The sequence below is a fragment of the Pongo pygmaeus genome, chromosome 9 (assembly GCF_028885625.2).
Source record: "Pongo pygmaeus isolate AG05252 chromosome 9, NHGRI_mPonPyg2-v2.0_pri, whole genome shotgun sequence".
Taxonomy (NCBI): Eukaryota; Metazoa; Chordata; class Mammalia; order Primates; family Hominidae; genus Pongo; species Pongo pygmaeus.
In genome coordinates this window covers 10,968,467-10,988,111 of record NC_072382.2, presented here as the reverse complement: position 1 = coordinate 10,988,111, position 19,645 = coordinate 10,968,467, and the positions used below count along the sequence as shown (strand labels likewise).

Below are 19,645 nucleotides of genomic sequence, written 5' to 3'. Positions count from 1 at the left end.
CCCTTGAACTCAACAGGCAAAGCTTGCAGTGAGCCGAGATCACACCACTGCACTCCAGCCTGGGTAACAAATCAAGACTGTCTCAAACAAAAATAGCCAGGCACAGTGGCTGACGACTGTAATGCCAGTACTTTGGGAGGCCGAGGTGGGCGGATCACTTGAGGTCAGGAGTTCGAGACCAGCCTGGCCAACATGGTGAAACCTCTACTAAAAATACAAAAATTAGCCAGGCATGGCAGCGCACGCCTGTAATCCCGGCTATTCAGGAGGCTGAGGCAGGAGAATCGCTTAAACCCAGGAGGCGGAGGTTGCAATGAGCCGAGTTCGCGCTACTGCACTGCAGCCTGGGTGATAGAGGGAGTCTCTGTCTCAAAAAACACACACACACACACACCCCCCCCCATACTGGAGGTCTTAGCCACTGAATTCTGGCAATAAATGGAAATACAAGGAATCAGGATTGGAAAGGAAGAAGTTAAACTTTCTTCATTTGCAGATGACATGATTGTTTACATAGAAAATCCTAAGAAATCCACAAAATAACTATTAGGATTAATAAGTGAATTTAGGATTGCAGGATAGATATTAGGTTGATAAAACTCAATTTTGTTGTTATATATTAATAGCAAAATTTGACAATTTAAAAAAAACTTTTTTTGAGACAGTCTCTCTCTGTCGCCCACGCTGGAGTGCAGTGGCACGATCTCTGCTCACAGTAACCTCCACCTCTAGCTGAGACTGCAAGTGTGCACCACCATACTTGGCTAATTTTTGTAATTTTAGTAGAGACAGGGTCTCATCTTGTTGCCCAGGCTGGTCTGGAACTCCTGACCTCCAGTGATCTGCCCACCTCAGCCTCCCAAAGTGCTGGGATTACAAGGTGTGAGCCACAATGCCTGACCTAGAAAATTAATTTTTTTAAATAAATAGTTCCATTTATAATAGCACCAAAAGCATAAAATACTTGGAATAAATTTAACCAAAAAAGCACTTAAGACCTCAATACTAAAAGCTACCAAACACTGCAGAGAGAAGCTAAAGAATGACTAAGAGGAGAGAAGTGCTATGTTCATGAATTGGAAGACTCAGTGTTGTTAAGATGTCAGTCCTACTCACACTGATCTATGGATTCAAGACAATTCAAAGTCCCAGATTCTAACCTTTCTTTCTCTCTCTCTCTTTCTTTCTTTCTTTCTTTCTTTCAACCCCTGCTTCCTGGGCTCAAGCCATCCTCCCATCTCAGCCTCCTGAGTAGCTAGGATTGCAGGCATTTGCCACCACACCAAGCTAATTTTTGTATTTTTAGTAAAGATGGAGTTTTGCCATGTTGCCCAGGTTGGTCTTGAACTCATTGGCCCAAGCATTCTGCCCAATTTGGCTTCCCAAAGTGCTGGGATTACCAGTGTGAGCTAAAGCGCCTGGCCAATTCTAACATTTCTGTGGAAATACACAGAGCAAAGAACAAAATTGGAGAACTTGGAACATTTATTTAAAGACATTATAAAACTCCAGTAATAAAGATAGTATGGTACTGACGAGTCTACAAGTAAAGAAACAGAGAACCCAGAAATAACAAATTAGCACAAATTTAGCAACTTAAATTTATTATCTCATAGTTTTCATGGATCAGCATTCTAGGCATGGGCTAGCTGATCCTCCTGCTTAGGGCCTCACCAGGGTTGTGATACCATCTGAGACTCAGGGACCTCTTTCTTTCCAAGCTGGCTGGTTGTTGACAGAATTCAGTTCCTGGAAGTTGTAGAATGAGATACCCACTTTCTTTCTCCCTGGATGTCAGCTGGGGAGATCATGCTTAGCTCCTGGAAGCTGCCTGCAGGTCCTAACCTCATGGCCCTCTCACAACATGGTAGCTTGCTTCTTCGAAGCTATCAGGAGAATCTTATACAGTCAGTCCTCTGCATCCACAGGTTCCGCATCCTTGGGTTCAACCAACCTCGGATTGAAAATACAAAAGAAAAAACAATAAAAAATAATATAAAGGCTGGGCATGGTGGCTCATGCCTGTAATCCCAGCACTTTAGGAGGCTGAGGCAGGCGGATCACCTGAGGTAGGAGTTCAAGACCAGTCTGGCCAACATGGTGAAACCGCATCTCTAGTAAAAATACAAAAAATTAGCTGGATGTGGTGGCACACACCTGTAGTCCCAGCTACTCGGGAGGCTGAGGCGGTAGAATCACTTGAACCTGGGAGGCGGAGGTTGCAGTGAACCAAGATTGTGCCAGTGCACTCCAGCCTGGACGACAGAGACTCCATCTCAAAAATTTTAAAAAATAAAGTATCCAAATGGATATGTCTAGGTTATATGCAAATACCATGCTATTTTATATAAGGGACTTGGGCTTCCATGGATTTTTATATCCTTGGGGATCCTAGAACCAGTCCCCTTCAGATACTGAGGAATGACTGTTTATATAACTCAAATGCAAAAACTAGAGTGACTATCCCATCATATTCACAGATTCTGTCCACATTTAGGGGCAGGGGAAAATGTTATACAAGGCATGTACAACAAGGGGCAAGAGTCTTGGAAGCCATCATAGAATCCTTTTTTTTTTTTCCCCCTGTGATAGGGTCTTGCTCTGTTCCTAGGCCAGAGTGCAGTTTTGCAGTCCTAGCTCACTGCTGCCTCCTGGGCTCAAGGGATCCCCCTACCTCAGCCCCCTGAGTAGCTGGGACTACGGGTATATGCCGCCATGCCCGGCTCCATCTTAGAATTCCGCCTGCCACAATTCTAACTTCACATGATATGCAGAAATTAAAATGAATTAGATCTCTGAACATAAAAACTAAAACCAAAAAACTTATCCAAGAATGCATAGGAAAATATCTTCATGACATAGGGTAGGCAAAGATTTCTTAGGTAAAATGCACTAACCATAAAATTAAAGATTGATGGCCGGGCACAGTGGCTCATGCCTGTAATCCCAGCACTTTGGGAGGCTAAGGTGGGTAGATCACTTGAAGCCAGGAGTTTGAGACCAGCCTGGCCAACATGGTGAAACCCCATCTCTACTAAAAATACAAAAATTAACCAGGTGTGGCGACGGGTACGCGTAGCCCCAGCTGCTAAGGAGACTGAGGCAAGAGAATTGCTTGAACCCAGGAGGCGGAGGTTGCAGTGAGCTGAAATCATGCTACTGCACTCCAGCCTGCTCAACAGAATGAGACTCTGTCTCCAAAAAAAAAAAAAAAAAAAAAAAGAAAAAAAAAGAAAAATACTCTTTAGGTAACTAAGGTCAAAAGTTCACATTTTTAGATCCATACTATTCACCTGGAGAGGGGTAGACAATGCCATTTTGTTTTCTGTTTTATAAATCTGAAATTGAGGGCAAAGGGGATGGTAGGTTATTTTAATGAACAAACAACTATTTTTTCTGAGAGTGTGAGATGAACGTTAGTTTGAAACAGATTCCTACATGTTTCTCTGGCCTGCTGCCAGACTCATCTACGGCCAAAAGTATGTGTGTCTGTCTTTGACAGTGACAGCTTTGTATTCTGTCAGTGATCTTTCTGTGCCTTTTGAGGGGGTGGATTTCTTTGATTAAGGATAAATCTGTAGCAGAGCAGACTCAACCCATTTCAGCAGCCACAAAATTTGGGCCTGAGTTTACAAACACATCACCTCATGTCTCTTGCAACTCAAAAGTGGCTTCATTTATTATAACTATTAATGTGAAAGTAACCAAAGAAAAGAAATAATCTATGTAAAAATGTCTGCATCTTTATCTTTACATAAATTGTTTATATTAAAAAGCTTAACTGTTTCCCCTTTATTCACAGTTTCCTTTTTGAGGTTATAAAGCGTGGCCTTTTTTTTTTCCTTTTAGTTATTTCATGCATGTTTGAGTGTTCTTAGAGATGTGTTATAGACAAATTTTAAGAAATTGTTGCAAGGAAGATGGAATGAATTGGAGATTTATTTGTTCTTAAAAAATGAAGTAGCTGGGTTCAGTGATTCACACCTTTAATTCCAGCATTTTGGGAGGCCAAGGAGGGCAGATTGCTTGAGCCCAAGAGTTTAAGACCAGCGTGGGCAACAAACTGAGAGACCCCCATCTGTACAAAAAATTTAAAAAATTAGCCAGGCATGGTGGCATGCACCTGTAGTCCCATCTACTTGGGAGGCTGAGGCAGGAGGATCACCTGAGCTCGGGAAGTCGAGGCTACAGTGAGCTGTAGTCACACCAGCCTGGGTGACAGAGTGAGACTCTGTCTTTAAAATAAAAAAAAGAAGAAGAAAGTGAAGCTGACAGACTACTAAACCTTGAAATTTCTTTCACATTTATTCCTTTTCAGAATAAGTATTTGAACAGCTCTTCTTTTCTACCTTTGAGGTGTATACTTGGGAGAATAAAGTCAATTGACTTTTGGAAATGGCTAGTTAGAATCAAAGCAAGAGCTTTCCCCAAATTCGATAATAAAATTAATGGGTTTGTGCCTGCTGGAAATGGCACGAGACTGATTTCCTTTTTCCTTAGCCTGAGATTACCATTGGATGTGTTAGTGCCCTCTTCAGGTGTAACATGGGTACTGCAGCCAACGTCCTTAAATAACAGGGGCAAGAAATAGATACTTTAATAAAACTTTAAAATAAATACCTTATTTTAAAGTTTTTAAAATAAAAGTAATATGGCCACATTACAAAAGATTTGGAAAATAAAAAGAAGGAATCACTCATAATTCCACCAGCAACATAAACACTCTTGGTACAGACATTCCTTGTCAGATGTTTCATCTGTCGTTAGCAAAATAATATAACTGAAAAATTAGTGATTTTACTTATGTAATGAATCATGAAAAGAGAAAAAAGTAAGGTCCTTTAAATGAAAAGAGAAATTAAGTGGTATGATATTAAAGATAAAGTTATAACCTGAAAAGTAAGGGAACATTGACTTCGTTCTTTTGAGAATTTTTGGCTTTTTATTTTTCCAGTACCTTTTGAACTAGCTTGGGTCACTTCCCTGTAGGACTTTAGGAAGAGACTAGCCAAGGCTTCATTCTGTCTCTATAAGGTTGTGTACTAGTGTGGCAGTTCGTTAACCCATTGCGTCACAATTCTCTTGTTTTAGATCACCCAAGATACACATAGCACACCCAAAGAAAAGGACATTCCCTGTCTGTATCAGTGGCTCTCTCCAGTAGTGATTCTCTACCTGACACATACCAGAATCAAGCAATAATTTGTCCATAGCTTTATAAAGGTGACATGCACCATCAGGAGTCAGGATCTACTCCCCATCCCACGTCCTTTGTCCCATCTCACACGCAGCTGAGAGTCACCGACTTGGACAGTCTTCTCTAAAGAGTCTGCTCATAGAAGGTAAATTTAAGACATAAAAATGTTGAAGACTCTTAATCAAAAGAATTTAGTTTTTTCTGATAGATTCAAAAAGATAGACTTTAACCTGCCCTGATGTTTGAGTGTAGTTGATGAGGGAGAAGGAAGAGTGAACCCTATTTCTGTATTTGTCTTGGGTTTCTGGGTGGATGGTAGAACTATTTTCTGATCAGGGAAGAGTGTCAGTCAGAAATGCTGTTTTCTTTGATGTGTGGAATTTGAGGGGTCGAGATGCCTCAAAGTGATCTCTTCTGTTTCTGTAGCTTCAAATTACCACCTACATGTTGATAACTCCCAAATCTATACTATATGTTGGTCTGGTCTGCCCCATAGGTGATGTATCATACTGCCTCTATCTCCTGGTCCTCTGTCTCCATATATCATTTACACACCAATCTATTTAATCATAATTCTGATAGTGTAGCACTTTTTTGTAGAAAAGTTTATATGGAAGTTTGATACATAAAATAGATTTGGTTAATAAGGCCCCTTCTAACCTCCCCATCTTAGTTTCTTTTTTTTTTTTTTTTTTGAGACGGAGTCTCATTCTGTCACCCAGGCTGGAGTGCAGTGGCACGATCTCGGCTCACTGCAACCTCCGCCTCCCAGGTTCAAGCGATTCTCCTGCCTCAGTCTCCCAAGTAGCTGGGACTACAGGTGCCTGCCACCATGCCTGGCTAATTTTTGTGGGTTTTTTGTACTTTTAGCACAGACAGGGTTTCACTATGTTGACCTGGCTGATCTCAAACTCCTGACCTCGTGATCCATCTGCCTCGGCCTCCTAAAGTGCTGGGATAACAGGCATGAGCCACCGCGCCAGGCCTTTTTTTTTCTTTTAATAGAGACAGGGTCTCACTATGTTGCCCAGGCTGGTCTCAAACTCTTGGAATTCAAGCGATCCTCCAGCCTCCACTTCCCAAAGTGCTGGGATTACAGTCATGAGCCACCTCTAATTTTTTTGTATGTTACTGGCAACAAAGAGGAAAGGAAAAAATCTTGTTGCTCTATAGCTAACTTTAACTTCAATTCTTAAATTTTCTGTTACAATTGTAGCAGAGGTTGGCAGTCAAATGAATAATAATAGCTGACATTGTGTTACTATCTAATCAACAGTATTCTGAGCACTTCTACACATTAATCCACTTAATCCTGGCAACATCTCTATGAAGTTGATCTTGTATTATCCTGTTTTACAAATGAGGAGCCCAATGCACAGAGAGATTGTCTTGTCCAAAATCACACAGCTAGCAAATGGAAGAGGATCAAACCCAGGCATTCTGGAGCCAGAGTCATTTCTGTGCTGTACTAACTCTAAAGCTGGGGATAAAGTATTTTACTAGGTAGGGATCCGTGGCCAAGTGGAAGCCAGGAACCATTAAGGGGTGAAATAATCTTTATTTTATTTTATTTATATTTATTTATTTATTTATTTATTCATTTATTTATTTATTTATTTATTTATTGAGATGGAGTTTCGCTCTTGTCGCCCAGGCTGCAGTGCAGTGACTTGATCTTGGCTCACTGCAACCTCCGCTTCCCGGGTTCAATCGATTCTTGTGCCTCAGCCTCCTGAATAGCTGGGGCTACAGGCTTGTGCCACCACGCCTGGCTAATTTTGTATTTTTAGTAGAGAGGGGGTTTCACCATGTTGGCCAGGCTGGTCCCAAATTCCTGACCTTAAGTGATTCACCCACTTCAGCTTCCCAAAGTGCTGGGATTACAGGCGTGAGCCACCGTACCCAGCATTTATTTATTTTTTTTGAGACAGCGTCTCGTTCTGTTGCCCAGGCTGGAATGCAATGGCATGATCTTGGCTCACTGCAACCTCTGCCTCCCGGGTTCAAGTGATTCTACTGCCTCAGCCTCCCCAGAAGCTGAAACTACGGGTATGCACCACCATGCCCAGCTAACTTTTGTGTTTTTAGTAGAGATGGGGTTTTGCCGTGTTGGCCAGGCTGGTCTCAAACTTGTGACCTCAGGTGATCTTCCCGCCTCAGCCTCCCAAAGGGCTGGGATTACAGGCATGAGCCACTGCGCTTGGCCTGAAATAATCTTTAAACATCTCTTAATGCACAATTGTCTATTTCTGGATTTTCTATACCATTCTATTGCTCTATTATCTTTCGGCCAGTACTATAGTATCTTGATAATGGTAGCTTTATATTTAAAATCAGGTTGTGTTAATCTTCTAACTTTATTTTTCAAAATTGTTTTGGCTCTTCTAGGTTCTTTTTTTTTTTTTTTTTTTTTTGAGACAGAGTCTCGCTCTTGTCGCCCAGGCTGGAGTGCAGTGGTGCGATCTCGGCTCACTGCAAGCTCCACCTCCCGGGTTCACGCCGTTCTCCTGCCTCAGCCTCCCAAGTAGCTGAGACTGCAGGCACCCGCCACCACGCTGCCTAATTTTTTGTATTTTTAGTAGAGATGGGGTTTCACCATGTTAGCCAGGATGGTCTTGATGTCCTGACCTCGTGATCCGCCTGCCTCGGCCTCCCAAAGTGCTGGGATTACAGTCATGAGCCACAGCGCCTGGCCCTAGTAGCTTTTTTTTAAATAGATTCCATCAGATTTTCCACAAAGGCAATCGTGCCATTTGTGAATAAGGACAGTTTTACTACTTTCCAATGTGAATGCCTATTTGTTTTTCTTTTCTTTTCTTTTCTTTTTTTTTTTTTTGACAGAGTTTCACTCTTTTGCCCAGGCTGGAGTGAAGTGGCACGACCTCAGCTCACTGCAACCTCTGCCTCCTGGCTTCAAGCGATTCTCCTGCTTCAGCCTCCTGAGCAGCTGGGATTACAGTAGCATGCCACGACACCCAGCTAATCTTTTTTTTTTTTTTTTCTGAGATGGAGTCTTACACTGTCGCCCAGGTTGGAGTGCAGTGGCATGATCTCAGCTCATTGCAACCACGCCTTCTGGGTTCAAGTGATGCTCCTGCCTCAGCCTCCTGAGTAGCTGGGATTACAGGCGCCCACCACCATGCCCGGCAATGTTTTTGTTTGTTTATTTTTTTAAGACAGAGTCTTGCTCTGTTGCTCAGGCTGGAGTGTAGTGGCGCAGTCTCGGCACTGCAACCTCCGTCTCCCAGGTTCAAGTGATCCTCTGGCCTCAGCCCCGCTAGTAGCTGGGATTACAGGCACGCACCACCATGCCCAGCTAATTTTTATATTTTTAGTAGAGACAGGGTTTTGCCATGTTGGCCAGGCTGTTCTTGAACTCCTGACCTCAGGTGATCCACTCGCCTCAGCCTCCCAAAGTGCTGGGATTACCAGTGTGAGCCACCGCACCTGGCCTTTTTTTTGTATTTTCAGTAGAGATGGTGTTTCACCATGTTGGCCAGGCAGGTCTTGAACTCCTGACCTCAGGTGATCCACCCGCCTCGGCCTCCCAAAGTGCTAAGATTACAGGCATAAGCCACCGTGCCTTGCCCTACGCCCAGCATTTTTAGTAGAGACAGGGTTTCACTATGTTGGCCAGGCTGGTCTCGAACCCCTGACCTCAGGTGATCCACCTGCCTTGGCCTCCCAAAATGCTAGGATTAAAGGCGTGAGCCACCGCACCCAGCCTGTTTTTCTTGACTTACTGAACTGGCTAGAACCTTTAATACAGTGTTAAACAGGAATAGAGGCAGAGAGAACTTCTTGCCTTCTTTCAGTAAGTATGATGTTTGCTGTAAGTTACTAGTAGATTCCCTTTATCAAGTTGAGGGATTTCCCTTCCCTAGTTTCCTGAGATTTTAAAATGAGGAATGAATGTTGGATTTTCCCAAATGCTTTTTTTCTGTATCATATGGTTTTTCTTTTTTAGTTGTTAATATGGTGAATTATGAAATTCTTCCTTGGTGGAATTATTTAAAATGGAGAATTATTTTGATTATTGAATGTTAAGCCAATCCTGTATTTTTTCAAAAGAAACACCTCAGTCATGATGTAGTAGTATTGTGTTTATTTATTGTTGTGTTTGGTTTGCTAAATTTTTGTTAAGAATTTTTGCAGGCTGGGCACAAATGTCAAGTGGCTCATGCCTACAATCCCAGCACTTTGGGAGGCTGAGGCGGGCGGATCATCTGAGGTCAGGAGTTGAAGACCAGCCTGGCCAACATGGTGAAACCCCGTCTCTACTAAAGATACAAAAAATTAGCTGGGCTTGGTGGTGCGCGCCTGTAATCCCAGCTACTCGGGAAGCTGAGGCAGGAGAATTGCTTGAACCTGGGAGGCAGAGGTTGCAATGAGCCGAGATCTCACTATTGCACTCCAGCCTGGGCAACACACTGAGACTCCATCTCAAAACACAAACAAAAACTTGATGAAGGAAGATAAAGGTGGGAAAGGGGCCGGATACGGTGGCTCATGCCTGTAATTCCAGTGCTTTGGGAGGCCGAGGCGGGCGGATCACGAGGTCAGATTACAAAAAATTAACCAAGAGTGGTGGCAGGCGCCTGTAATGTCAGCTACTCGAAGGCTGAGGTGGGAGAATCGCTTGAACCTGGGAGGCGGAGATTGCAGTGAGCCGAGACCACACCATTGCACTCGAACCTGGTGACAGAGCGAGACTGTCTCAAAAAAAAAAAAAGTGGGAAAGGAAGGAAAGATAACACATTAAAAAATAAATAATTTCCTGTTTTAAAAAGTAGTTATGCATTGATTACCAGTGGGATGCACTCTGAGAAACATGTCATTAGGTGATTTCATCATTGAGCAAATACCATAGCTAACTTACATAAACCTAAAAGGTATACTACTACATACCTATGCAATATGGTATCATCTATCACTCCTAGGCCACAAATCCATACAGCATGTTACACTATATTGGATACTGTAGGCAGTGTGGTACAGTGCTTAGTATTTGTACATCTAAACATTAAAAAAATACAGTAAAAATACAATATTCTAATCTTATGGGACTACAGTCATGTATGTGGTGCCTTGTTGTCCACATGTCATTTAGTGCATAACTGTACTAAGCCGGAACAGGTACATGAAAATAAAATAGAATGAAAAGAAAGTTTCTGGCCAGGCGCAGTGGCTTACGCCTGTAATCCCAGCACTTTGGGAGGTCGAGGCGGGTGGATCACAAGGTCAGGAGATCGAGACCATCCTAGCTAACATGGTGAAACCCCGTCTCTACTAAAAATACAAAAAATTAGCCAGGCATGGTGGCAGGCACCTGTAGTCCCAGCTACTCGGGAGGCTGAGGCAGGAGAATGGCATGAACCCAGGAGGCGGAGCTTGCAGTGAGCCAAGATCGCACCACTGCACTCCAGCCTGGGCGACAGAGCAAGACTCCGTCTCAAAAAAAAAAAAAAAAAAAAAGGAAAGTTTCTGCCGGTCGCTGTGGCTCATGCCTGTAAATCCCAGTACTTTGGGAGGCCAAGGCCAGTGGACAGTGGATTGCTTGAGCCCATGAGTTTGAGACCAACATGGGCAACGTGACAAAACCCTGTCTCTACAAAAAATAGAAAAATCAACCGGGCATGGTGGTGCGTGCCTATAGTCCTAGCTACTTGGGATGCTGAGATGGGAGGATGGCTTGAGCCCAGGAGGCAGAGGTTGCAATGGGCCAAGATTGTGCCACTGCACTCCAACCTGGGCGATACAGCCAGACCTTGTCTAAGAAAAGAAAAGAAAATATCATGGACGCAAACCATGCAGCCTCTTGCTGGTTATGAAATACACACTAGAACTAGTGTAAGTCTAGTGGCTTCATATTTTAAACTATTGGCAACTGCCTCATTTCTCACTTTTTCTTCGTATTTTTCATCGTCTTCTCCCCCAAGGTATTAGAGAGGGAAAAGTTTCCAAAAACCATGCCAGTTTCCTTCCTTTGGTGTTCTATACTTGGAATCCTTAGTCTTATGTGGTCAATAGAGTCATGTGCAAAAACTCGACTAGTTTAAGGGGAATTATTAGGAAATAAATGGTTTTGCTGTCTTTTGGTCATTAGCTTGGCCCCATGTTTAAGCATCCAGTAGCAACTGTGAAGAGCCTGCTACAAATAAAGTGGTAGGTGCTCTGAAGAAAAATAAAGCTGTTAAAGGGAATAGAAGGTGATGAAGGCAGGGGCTGTTAGACAGGCTGGTCAGTGTCTGAAGAAGTAGCCCTGTACTGAGACCTGAAAAGTAAAGAAGCAAGCCATGGGGAGTTGGGGAAGAGCATTCCAGACAGAGACTTGATGTGTTGAACCATCTTTTCCAAGCTCTTCCTCTGTTATCCTCTCTTCAGTCACTATGTCCCCTTTCTATCCCAGACCATAATTCCACCATTTATCTTAAGGCTGAGCCCAGGACCTATATTATTATGCAGGTTGTTTACTGCACACATCTAGGAGCACTGTTTACATTTGTTATCTTTGTAGGTTTGAATATTTCTTATGAGTTTTCCAGCAGATGGCAGTAACAACTTTTTCTAATTTGCACAAAGGTCTGTTTTGAGATGGAGTCTCACTGTTTCACCCAGGCTGGAATGCAAAGATGCGATCTTGGCTCACTGCAACCTCCGCCTCCCAGGTTCAAGCGATTCTCCTGCCTCAACCTTCCGAGTAGCTGGGAGTACAGGCACGTGCCACCATGCCTGGCTAATTTTTGTATTTTTAGTAGAGACAGGGTTTCACCATGTTGGCCAGGCTGGTTTCGAACTCCTAACTGCAAGTGATCCACCCACCTTGGCCTCCCAAAGTGCTGGGATTACAGGAGTGACCCACCGCACCCGGCCTAAAGGTGTAGACACTTCTGATTTGCATCTAGGCACGTGTCGTCTTTATCCCTTTTCCTTCTCTGATACATCAAGGTCCTTTTCTCTCTGGGTCCCAGCCTTATTCTCGAAGTTTTCTCTTCCTGTCTTTCAAATATTTTGAATGTATAGAAGAATTACAATTGTGCTACAAGGAACTCCCGTATAATCTTCACTCTAGTTCACCAGTTGTTAACATTTGGCCACATATGCGTTATCACCCCCTCCCTCTCAGTATAGATAGATGTTTTTTTCCTGAACCACTTGAGAGCTGATTGCAAACGTTCTGCCTCTTTACCCCTACTTTGGAGTGTGTTTCCATTGAACAAAACATCTTTGTTTGTTTTACATAACCAACGAAAGTTATTGTTAAGGAAATTTTGCTTTTTGTTTTTTGCTTTTTTTTGAGATGGAGTCTTGCTCTGTTGCCCAGGCTAGAGTGCAGTGGCGCGATCTTGGCTCACTGCAAGCTCTGCCTCCCGGGTCCATGCCATTCTCCTGCCTCAGCCTCCCGAGTAGCTGGGACTACGGGCACCTGCCACCACGCCCGGCGAATGTTTTGTATTTTTAGTAGAGACGGGGTTTCACCGTGTTAGCCAGGATGGTCTCAGTCTCCTGACCTCGTGATGTGCCTGCCTCGGCCTCCCAAAGTGCTGAGATTATTATAGGCGTGAGGCACCGCGCCTGGCTGTTAAGGAAATTTAACAGTAATTTAGCAAATTAAACATTGATAACAGTACTTTTGTCAATTACATAGTCCACATCTAAATTTTGTCAGTTGTACCAATGATGTCTTTATAACCGTGTTTACCCCTTTTCCAGAGTCCAGTCTAGGATCACACTTTGTGCCTCATCCTGTCTCCTTACTCTCCTTTAATCTGAGAATTAAGATTAAAAGAAGTAAGTTCCTCAGCCTTTCTCTTTCACACCACTGACATTTTTGAAGACTACAGGCCAGTTGTTTTGTAGAATATTTCTCAATCTGGGTTGGTCTGGTGTTTTCTGATTAGATGCAGGTTACATGTTTTGGGCAGGAATACCATAGAAGTGATGTTGTGTCTTTCTCAGTGTGTGTACTATGTCTGGAGGCATATGGTATCTGTTTATTCTACTACTGATGACGTCGGCCCTCTAAGCCTTCTGTTTTGAAACTGTTCTTGTAGTTATATGAACTCTAACATGTATATACTTGAATTCTGACTATAGGAATTCTCCTACTTATAGGAATTCACTCTTAAGTAGGCAGCATTCTATTAAGTTCTTCTGTTCAATCTCTTAGTTCATCAAGTGAGCCTGAGTTACCTCTCAATTCTTTCCCTCCTTTGCAGCATCACTATCTGGGACTCTGGGGTTCCCATCAGGAGTCAGAATACCTTCCCTTTCTCCTAGTAAGTTGCATCCCTTAGCCAGACTCTTTGAACCAGTGATTACTTCTTATATACAATCAGCATATTTTTAGTGTTTTATTGGTTTCAAGTTAAGGTTCTTTGGCTCTAGGAAGGTTAGTCTTCAAAGAAACGGTTTCAGAAGAGAGCTGTGTAGCTGAATGTGGGGAAGAACTAGGTACCCGCAAGACAACTTGAATCACACCCAGGTTCATTTTATCCCAAATCAGTCTTTTCAGCTAACCTTATTTGAATTATGGTTAAAGTATTTACTGCATGTCATTTACAGTGTCTTAGCCTTCTTTATTCCTTAAACTCTAGGAAGTAGATTTCATTTTCTTCATTCTTCAGATGAGGAAATGGAGGCTTGGAAAGGTTAAAGTAATATAGTGAGAAATTACCAGGACTCAAACTCATGTCTCTCCAACTCCAAAGCCCTTGCTCTTTTTTAAGAGCAGATAGTGGCTGGGAGGAAAGTCCTCTAGCTATTCATGGGGAAATTAGCCTTCATAGATAGAAATGCAAAAGGTAATGGCAGCCACGTGCAGAGGCTTATGCCTGTAATCCCAAAACTTTGGGATGCCGAGGCGGGCAGATCACTAGAGGTCAGGAGTTTGAGACCAGCCTGGCCAATACGGTGAAACCCTGACTTTGTCTCAAAAAAAAAAAAAAAAGTAACGTCACTGCTAGATTGGAGGTGATTGCCGGCAGCTGCCACTCAGAGAGTTGGAGGTGTCTTTAAACCAGGACCATCCTGGGCAACTGGATCTTACAGTTGAGGACTTCCAAACTGGGAAAATCGAAATACTTCTACTTAAACTCATTTCCTGACATAATTATTAATAGTGTCCCACTCACTTTTTTTTTAAACAGTCTCATTCTGTCACCCAGGCTGGAGTGCAGTGGCACGATATTGGCTCACTGCAACCTCCGTCTCCCAGGTTCAAGTGATTTCTTGTGCCTCAGCCTCCCGAGTAGCTGAGATTACAAGCGTGCACCATCACGCCCAGGTATTTTTTGTATTTTTAGTAGAGACAGGGGTCTTACCATGTTGGCCAGTCTGGTCTTGAGCTCCTGGCCTCAAGTGATCCGCCTGCCTCGGCCTCCCAAAGTGCAGGGATTACAGGCGTGAGCCCCTGCGCCCTGCCAGCCCCACTCACTTTTCTTTTTCTTTTTTTTTTTTTTGAGACGGAGTTTCACTCTGTCACCCAGGCTGGAATGCAATGGCGTGATCTCGGCTCACTGCAGCCTCCGCTTCCTAGGTTCAAGCGATTCTCCTACCTCAGCCTCCTGAGTAGCTGGGACTACATGCACGTACCACCATGCCCAGCTAATTTTTGTATTTTAGTAGAGACTGGCTTTTCACCATGTTGGCCAGATTGGTCTCGAACTCCTGACCTCAGGTGATCCACCCGCCTTGTCCTCCCAAAGTGCTAGGATTACAGGCGTGAGCCACCATGCCCGGCCCCCACTCACTTTTTTTAAGAGTACTGCGGCTTGGCGAGGCATGGTGGCTCATGCCTGTAATCACAGCACTGTGGGAGGCCACAGCAGGAGGATTGCTTGAAGCCAGGAGTTCGAGACTAGCCTGGCAACATATTGAGACCCTGTCTCTACAAAAAGATAAAAAGTACCTGGACATGTTGGCACATACCTGTAGTCCTAGCTACTCAGAGGCTGAGGTAGGAGGTTTGCTTGAATCCAGGAGTTAAAGGCTGCAGTGAGTAATGATAGTGCCACTGCTCTCCAGCCCGGGTGACAGAGTGAGACGCTGTCTCAAAAAAGGGAGGAGGAGGTATTGTGGCTTGGATAATTATATGGTCCCCTATACATAATCCTTCCTGAATTCTTTTCAGATTAACATCGAGACTGGTGTTTCTTTGTAACTAGCACTAATAGTGCATGGTCTATTTTTATTTACCACTTTCTTTGCCCCTGCCCCAATTTATACACTGGGACAAAATTAGCTTTGGTTTTATAGTCTGTTCACCCGACTAATTTATAGGCCTGGTTTGCATAATTTAGTTAACAGCAAGATTTTGCCACACCTGCTTTATCATCCTTTCTGCCAAAATATTTAAGGTAAATGGCACTTTACCCCAGTGTATTTCCATAGCTGAAATAAGCTCTTAAATTTTTATAATCCTATCCTGAAACCTAATCAGTGTAGCAGAAGAACCTTTTGCCTCGTGAGTTATCACCCCTGACATAATTTGATTTTCATTTATAAGATTCTCTTAGAACCAGGTACAGTGGCACACACCTGTAGTCCAGCTACTCAGGAGGTGAAGGCAGGAGGATCACTTGAGCCCAGAGTTCCAGGCCAGCCTGGGCAACATAGTGAGACCCCATCTCTTTAAAAAAACAAAACCAGATTATCTTAAAGTGGGGCATACCTGTATTTGTGTGCTAATGTGAGGCTTCACAGTCATGCAAGACATAGTAGCTGTGGATGTTTCTTATAACTTATATTCCCTTTTCTTTTGTCAGTGCACGATCTGATTTTCTGGAGAGATGTGAAGAAGACTGGGTTTGTCTTTGGCACCACGCTGATCATGCTGCTTTCCCTGGCAGCTTTCAGTGTCATCAGTGTGGTTTCTTACCTCATCCTGGCTCTTCTCTCTGTCACCATCAGCTTCAGGATCTACAAGTCCGTCATCCAAGCTGTACAGAAGTCAGAAGAAGGCCATCCATTCAAGTGAGTTGAAGTCTTAAAAGCAACATTCTACATTTTAGTGGAAGGGTTCACTGAAGCTGATAGGTCTAAAACTCAGACCTGACTAAAAATCAAGAATTATGGGGCCTAATGCAGCTGATTGGTGGCATGAAGCATCCCCTAGAGACCTTGAAATCACCTTAAGAAGTGGCCAAGTTAGAAGCCAAGAACTTTTTGACAAATTAGAGGTTCATACTTGAAGTTCAAAGAGGGAGTCCTTGAAGGGAGTCCTTCAAAGAAGACTCTAAATTCTTTTTTTTTTTTTTTTTTTTTTTTTTTGAGACAGATATTGCTCTTGTTGCCCAGGCTGGAGTACAGTGGCGCGATCTCAGCTTACCACAACCTCTGCCTCCCAGGTGCAAGCGATTCTCCTGCCTCAGCCTCCTGAGTAGCTGGGATTACAGGCATGCGCCACTATGCCCAGCTAATTTTGTATTTTTACTAGATACGGGGTTTCTCCATGTTGGTCAGGCTGGTCTCGAACTTCTGACCTCGGGTGATCCGCCCGCCTCAGCCTCCCAAAGTGCTGTTTTTTTTTGTTTTTTGTTTTGTTTTGTTTTTGAGACAAGGGTCTCGCTCTGTCGCCCAGGCTGGAGTGCAGTGGTGCGATCTCGGCTCACTGCAAGCTCCTCCTCCTGGGTTCATGCCATTCTCCTGCCTCAGCCTCCCGAGTAGCTGGGACTACAGGTGCCCACCATCATGCCCGGCTAATTTTTTTGTATTTTTAGTAGAGACAGGGTTTCACCATGTTCGGCAGGATGGTCTCGAACTCCTGACCTTGTGATCTGCCCGCCTTGGCCTCCCAAAGTGCTGGGATTACAGGTGTGAGCCACCGTGCCCGACCGTAATTTTTGTATTTTTAGTAGAGACAGGGTTTTACCATATTGGTCAGGCTGTTCTCGAACTCCTGACCTCGTGATCCACCTGCCTCGGCCTCCCAAAGTGCTGGGATTACAGGCATGAGCCACTGCACCTGGCGACTCTAAATTCTTGAGCAGGGCAGGGAAAGCACAGCACCTAGAGCAGCGCTCGGTTAGATGGGGTTCCGAGTGCATGTTTAATCCCCCACATAGGTAAGACTTGACATGACTTTCAAATCTTGTTGAGTCTGTGCTTTGGTAATATCAGAACTCAGTGTTTTCATTCTTGGTTTATTACTGATTTCCTCCTTATCTCTTACTAGTTTTCTTAACGCTGGAGGTCTTAATGAAGTCAGTAGATCTTCTGACTACATTTCTAGTATACAATTTCTAGCTTTTTTTATTGTGCTGTAACTTTAACAAATGTTTTCTTCACACTTCCCTCTTGAAAATCTTACCCCATAAACAATGTTGACTTTAACGTGAGCAAATGACAGTTTTTTGAAAGCTCTTTTTTCATAGAGAAGGAGACCCTGCTGTGACCTCTCAGGACTACAACAGAATAGGTTTCTGGCCGCACCTGTGCTCCTTGTATTTTCTCTTGGTGGAAATAGAAGGAATAACTTACAACTATATGTGGCATTAAAAATTTTATTGCAGTTCAGGCGCGGTGACTTACGCATATAGTCCTAGCACTTTGGGAAGCTGAGGTAGGCAGACTGCTTGAGGTCAGGAGTTCAAGACTAGCCTGGCCAACATGGTGAAACCTCGTCTTTACTAAAAATATGAAAATTAGCCGGGCGAGGTGGCAGGTGCCTGTAATCCCAGCTATTCAGGAGGCTGAGGCAGGAGAATATCTTGAACCCGGGAGGTGGAGTTTGCAGTGAGCCAAGATTGTACCATTGCACTCCAACCTGGGCAACTGAGCAAAACACCATCTCAGAAAAAAAACTGCTAAAAAAAAAAAACCCAGTACCCTGTTTTTATGTGTTCTGGGCTCTTAATTACAAATACAAATGTGGTTTTCCAAAATGTTTTTAAAAAAAAAAAAACAGCAAAATTTTAGCATAAACAAAATATAGTTTTAGAAACTTCAGGATATGTTAATGTTAAAACTGCTAAAAAAAAAAAAAAAGTACCTTGTTTTTATGTGTTCTGGGCTCTTATTTATAAATGGATTCACCTTCATGAATATCCAGTGAGGTAGTAAAAGTGACACAGAACATAGGTCAGTTCTTTACTGTGCTTGACCGTCCCATGCTTTGCAGACATCTGGCATTTTTGCCTCTGCCCACTAAATGACAGTGTGTCTCCACCCCACCTGACGACAACAAAAAAATGCTCCTACAGGTTCTAAAATGCACCCTGGGAACCAATTTTACATTCTCGGTAACTACTATGCTAACAAAATCTTCTTCCATGTCAAATGTATGACTGTTGTTTCTTCTTCTGGAAGAGCCTACCTGGACGTAGACATTACTCTGTCCTCGGAAGCTTTCCATAATTACATGAATGCTGCCATGGTGCACATCAACAGGGCCCTGAAACTCATTATTCGTCTCTTTCTGGTAGAAGATCTGGTTGACTCCTTGAAGGTTAGTTGTTTCTGCAGCTCTTGGTGGTGAAACAGAAAAAGCTAAGACTGGGTTATAATTTGGAGGAAAAACAGTACATAGGATTTTATCAGACAAAAATGAACGTATGCTTAGCTCAGTCATTCTGTAATGGGATAGGAGTCACTAGAGAAAGGTATAGCCTTCTGCTGGGGAACAAACATCAGAAGAGAGGTGATATAATTGGCAGCAGTGCAGTTTCAGTCTTTGGACCTCAGAAAACTACAGACTTCATTCACATACCTTCAAATGTATAACACAAGTAGGGAACCTTCATTTGGAAATTATCCATGTCACACATCACTAAATTTATGCAGACTTAATTAGCTGGAGGAGAATGACATCAGTTAATGTGAATTTTGCCTTATGGTTATTCCTGCTTAACTTTTGATATTGGCCTTCACAGCTGGCTGTCTTCATGTGGCTGATGACCTATGTTGGTGCTGTTTTTAACGGAATCACCCTTCTAATTCTTGGTAAGGTGGCAAGGAGAATGTGCCCACGCTCTTTGAAGTAGTTTGTAAGAATAAGAGTGAAGAGAATGCCCAGCATGGCTCTACTCATTCTTCAATGCCCAGTCTTGACCCATAGAGACCTGGGAGTTGGCACTGGAGGAACCGGAGTTTGTGGTCACAGGTTTATGAAATGGTCTCAGTTATAAATTAAGAAATATCAAAACAGCTGGAAGTAAAGGACAGTCGTCTAGATTTGGTTTACATATGGGGATCTTATTTACAGAAACCATTTTGGTAATTTGGAAATTGTTATTTGTGGTACAAAGAAGGTAGCCTGTATACCTGAAGAGGTTTTTTTTGTTTTGTTTTTTGTTTTGTTTTAACACTACTTTAAATTAGCTGTCTTAATTGGGAGTGCTAACCAGGATTTCTCATTTTGAGGAATGCCTGTGTTTTCCTGTATTTTGTGAGGAAAAATGTATATGTTACTCTGAGTCTTAAGATGTGACTGTCTCTCATATACACTTG

At 43.1% G+C, this 19,645-nt stretch overlaps 1 protein-coding gene across 3 annotated transcripts in view; it reads left to right on the top strand.

The window, feature by feature from the left end:
- Positions 1-19,645, top strand: part of RTN3 (reticulon 3) — a 78,808-nt gene that overhangs the window by 52,964 nt on the left and 6,199 nt on the right. For all 3 annotated transcript variants that reach the window (XM_054441266.2, XM_054441268.2, XM_054441265.2), the window contains 3 exons: positions 15,964-16,171; positions 18,506-18,644; positions 19,069-19,138. In XM_054441266.2, the coding sequence (XP_054297241.1) occupies positions 15,964-16,171; positions 18,506-18,644; positions 19,069-19,138 (417 nt within the window). The remainder of the gene's footprint in view (positions 1-15,963; positions 16,172-18,505; positions 18,645-19,068; positions 19,139-19,645) is intronic.